Here is a 5,000-nt window from a genome sequence, read left to right as displayed (position 1 = left end):
CCCTGGACAAGGTATTTGCAGCGTACTGCAGTTATACTGCACCCTGGACAAGGTATTTGCAGCGTACTGCAATTATACTGCACTCTGGAAGAGGTATTTACAGTGTACTGCAGTTATACTGCACTCTGGATGAGGTATTTGCAGCGTACTGCAGTTATACTGCACTCTGGATGAGGTATTTGCAGCGTACTGCAGTTATACTGCACTCTGGATAAGGTATTTGCAGCGTACTGCAGTTATACTGCACTCTGGACAAGGGAATTTGCAGCGTACTACAGTTATACTGCACTCTGGACTAGGTATTTGCAGCGTACAGCAGTTATACTGCACTCTGGACAAGGTATTTGCAGCGTACTGCAGTTGTACTGCATGCTGGACGAGGTATTTGCAGAGTACTGCAGTTATACTGCACTCTGGACGAGGTATTTGCAGCTTACTGCAGTTACACTGCACTCTGAACAATATTTTTTTCATAGAGGTTCTTGAAACGTATTCCCTTTAGAATGAGAATATAATATTTTGACGAACTTCACTCTGAACACATGCAGGTGAAAACTTCTCTGGCTACATTGTTTTGAGTGTTTGTGTGTGTTTGTACTATTTAATCCCTCTCAGTTTCATTTGCTAAACTACTGTTGGTGTTTTCTATGATAGCTGCTTCTGAGTAAAAACTCACTCCTCAGATTTACGTTATAGATATAGATTCATGATTCATCTTGAGATCAGATAATGAGCTGTGTCCTAAATTGCACCCTGTTCCCTATAAAGCCTTATGGGTACAGGTCAAAAGTAGTGCACTGCACATGTATAGGGAATAGGGTGCGATTTGAGAGCCTGATTCTCTCATTCAGAGAGAATGTATAGGGAATAGGGTGTCTGCTGTTGTTGTCCAGACTGGAACGTCTCCATGTCTTCATGTCTGATGATGTTGTTGTCCAGACTGGAACGTCTTCATGTCTTCATGTCTGATGATGTTGTCCAGACTGGAACGTCTTCATGTCTTCATGTCTGATGTTGTTGTCCAGACTGGAACGTCTTCATGTCTTCATGTCTGATGTTGTTGTCCAGACTGGAACGTCTCCATGTCTTCATGTCTGATGATGTTGTCCAGACTGGAACGTCTTCATGTCTTCATGTCTGATGTTGTTGTCCAGACTGGAACGTCTTCATGTCTTCATGTCTGATGTTGTTGTCCAGACTGGAACGTCTTCATGTCTTCATTTCTGATGTTGTTGTCCAGACTGGAACGTCTTCATGTCTTCATGTCTGATGATGTTGTCCAGACTGGAACGTCTCCATGTCTTCATGTCTGATGATGTTGTCCAGACTGGAATGTCTTCATGTCTCCATGTCTGATGTTGTTGTCCAGACTGGAATGTCTTCATGTCTGATGATGTTGTCCAGACTGGAACGTCTCCATGTCTTCATGTCTGATGATGTTGTCCAGACTGGAATGTCTTCATGTCTCCATGTCTGATGTTGTTGTCCAGACTGGAATGTCTTCATGTCTGATGATGTTGTCCAGACTGGAACGTCTTCATGTCTTCATGTCTGATGATGTTGTCCAGACTGGAACGTCTTCATGTCTTCATGTCTGATGTTGTTGTCCAGACTGGAACGTCTCCATGTCTTCATGTCTGATGATGTTGTCCAGACTGGAACGTCTCCATGTCTTCATGTCTGATGATGTTGTTGTCCAGACTGGAACGTCTTCATGTCTTCATGTCTGATGATGTTGTCCAGACTGGAACGTCTCCATGTCTTCATGTCTGATGTTGTTGTCCAGACTGGAACGTCTCCATGTCTTCATGTCTGATGATGTTGTTGTCCAGACTGGAATGTCTTCATGTCTGATGATGTTGTCCAGACTGGAACGTCTTCATGTCTTCATGTCTGATGATGTTGTCCAGACTGGAATGTCTTCATGTCTCCATGTCTGATGATGTTGTCCAGACTGGAATGTCTTCATGTCTCCATGTCTGATGATGTTGTCCAGACTGGAACGTCTTCATGTCTGATGATGTTGTCCAGACTGGAACGTCTCCATGTCTTCATGTCTGATGATGTTGTCCAGACTGGAACGTCTCCATGTCTTCATGTCTTCATGTCTGATGATGTTGTCCAGACTGGAACGTCTTCATGTCTGATGTTGCTGTCCAGACTGGAACGTCTCCATGTCTTCATGTCTTCATGTCTGATGATGTTGTCCAGACTGGAATGTCTTCATGTCTGATGTTGTTGTCCAGACTGGAACGTCTTCATGTCTCCATGTCTGATGATGTCCAGACTGGAACATCTTCATGTCTTCATTTCTCCATGTCTGATGATGTTGTCCAGACTGGAACGTCTTCATGTCTGATGATGTTGTCCAGACTGGAACGTCTCCATGTCTTCATGTCTGATGATGTTGTCCAGACTGGAACGTCTCCATGTCTTCATGTCTTCATGTCTGATGATGTTGTCCAGACTGGAACGTCTTCATGTCTGATGTTGCTGTCCAGACTGGAACGTCTCCATGTCTTCATGTCTTCATGTCTTCATGTCTGATGATGTTGTCCAGACTGGAATGTCTTCATGTCTGATGTTGTTGTCCAGACTGGAACGTCTTCATGTCTCCATGTCTGATGATGTCCAGACTGGAACGTCTTCATGTCTTCATTTCTCCATGTCTGATGATGTTGTCCAGACTGGAACGTCTTCATGTCTGATGATGTTGTCCAGACTGGAACGTCTCCATGTCTTCATGTCTGATGATGTTGTCCAGACTGGAACGTCTCCATGTCTCCATGTCTGATGTTGTCCAGACTGGAACGTCTTCATGTCTTATGTTGTTGTCCAGACTGGAACGTCTTCATGTCTTCATTTCTCCATGTCTGATGATGTTGTCCAGACTGGAACGTCTCCATGTCTTCATGTCTGATGATGTTGTCCAGACTGGAACGTCTTCATGTCTGATGATGTTGTCCAGACTGGAACGTCTCCATGTCTTCATGTCTGATGATGTTGTCCAGACTGGAACGTCTTCATGCCTGATGCCTGTGGTCCTTCTGTAGCTCAGTTGGTAGAGCATGGCGCTTGTAACGCCAGGGTAGTGGGTTCGATTCCCGGGACCACCCATACGTAGAATGTATGCACACATGACTGTAAGTCGCTTTGGATAAAAGCGTCTGCTAAACGGCATATATTATTATTATATTATGTTGTTGTCCAGACTGGAACGTCTCCATGTCTTCATGTCTTCATGTCTGATGTTGTTGTCCAGACTGGAACGTCTTCATGTCTGATGATGTTGTCCAGACTGGAACGTCTTCATGTCTGATGTTGCTGTCCAGACTGGAATGTCTTCATGTCTCCATGTCTGATGATGTTGTCCAGACTGGAATGTCTTCATGTCTCTATGTCTGATGTTGTTGTCCAGACTGGAACGTCTTCATGTCTGATGATGTTGTCCAGACTGGAACGTCTCCATGTCTTCATGTCTGATGTTGTTGTCCAGACTGGAACATCTTCATGTCTCCATGTCTTCATGTCTGATGATGTTGTCCAGACTGGAACGTCTCCACGTCTTCATGTCTCCATGTCTGATGTTGTTGTCCAGACTGGGACATCTTCATGTCTCCATGTCTTCATGTCTGATGTTGTTGTCCAGACTGGAACGTCTCCATGTCTTCATGTCTTCATGTTTGATGTTGTTGTCCAGACTGGAACGTCTTCATGTCTTCATGTCTGATGATGTTGTCCAGACTGGAACGTCTTCATGTCTGATGTTGCTGTCCAGACTGGAATGTCTTCATGTCTTCATGTCTGATGATGTTGTCCAGACTGGAACGTCTCCATGTCTTCATGTCTGATGTTGTTGTCCAGACTGGAACATCTTCATGTCTCCATATCTTCATGTCTGATGATGTTGTCCAGACTGGAACGTCTCCACGTCTTCATGTCTCCATGTCTGATGTTGTTGTCCAGACTGGGACATCTTCATGTCTCCATGTCTTCATGTCTGATGTTGTTGTCCAGACTGGAACGTCTTCATGTCTGATGATGTTGTCCAGACTGGAACGTCTCCATGTCTTCATGTCTGATGTTGTTGTCCAGACTGGAACATCTTCATGTCTTCATGTCTTCATGTCTGATGTTGTTGTCCAGACTGGAACGTCTTCATGTCTGATGATGTTGTCCAGACTGGAACGTCTCCATGTCTTCATGTCTGATGTTGTTGTCCAGACTGGAACATCTTCATGTCTCCATGTCTTCATGTCTGATGATGTTGTCCAGACTGGAACGTCTCCACGTCTTCATGTCTCCATGTCTGATGTTGTTGTCCAGACTGGGACATCTTCATGTCTCCATGTCTTCATGTCTGATGATGTTGTCCAGACTGGAACGTCTTCATGTCTGATGATGTTGTCCAGACTGGAACGTCTTCATGTCTGATGATGTTGTCCAGACTGGAACGTCTCCATGTCTTCATGTCTTATGATGTTGTCCAGACTGGAACGTCTCCATGTCTTCATGTCTGATGATGTTATCCAGACTGGAACGTCTTCATGTCTTTTTCCGTGTCGACAGATTCCCTGTCTTCTGGAGATGATGAAGACCATGATGAAGACTGGGACGATACAGGTAATGGAAATGGTGTGTTTCGTCTCTTCATCTCTTCATTCATTCGTCCTGATGTCAGTAGATGTTGAACTGAAAGCCATAATGTAATACACACTGATAATGTAATAAATATGATGCAAGCATTACGTAATAATGTTTTTGCACCTAATGTAATCATTATTACATTACGAATTGGGTAAAAAATATTTTTAAATGATAACAACCTAAAATCCCTCGTTTGAGTCACACACTTGAGGAAAGCCTTGCATCTGCATCAATTGCCACAACAGACTTACACTTTAATTCTGACCTAAGAAACGACGACAAACAAAGACCTAACAAATAAAAACTTGAAGACATACCTTGCAGTCATGTGATTATCCAAGTTGTAATGATTA

The 5,000-nt window shown here is 43.7% G+C and overlaps 1 protein-coding gene across 1 annotated transcript in view; it reads left to right on the top strand.

The window, feature by feature from the left end:
* The window catches only part of fgfr3 (fibroblast growth factor receptor 3), a 275,420-nt gene that overhangs the window by 155,017 nt on the left and 115,403 nt on the right, over nucleotides 1-5,000 (top strand). Inside the window, 1 exon segment of the mRNA XM_052495875.1 lies at nucleotides 4,570-4,635. Within this exon segment, the coding sequence (XP_052351835.1) occupies nucleotides 4,570-4,635 (66 nt within the window).

This window comes from Oncorhynchus keta, chromosome 35, assembly GCF_023373465.1.
Source record: "Oncorhynchus keta strain PuntledgeMale-10-30-2019 chromosome 35, Oket_V2, whole genome shotgun sequence".
Taxonomy (NCBI): Eukaryota; Metazoa; Chordata; class Actinopteri; order Salmoniformes; family Salmonidae; genus Oncorhynchus; species Oncorhynchus keta.
The sequence above is the reverse complement of the archived record's forward strand: the minus strand, read 5'-3'. Positions and strand labels throughout refer to the sequence as shown.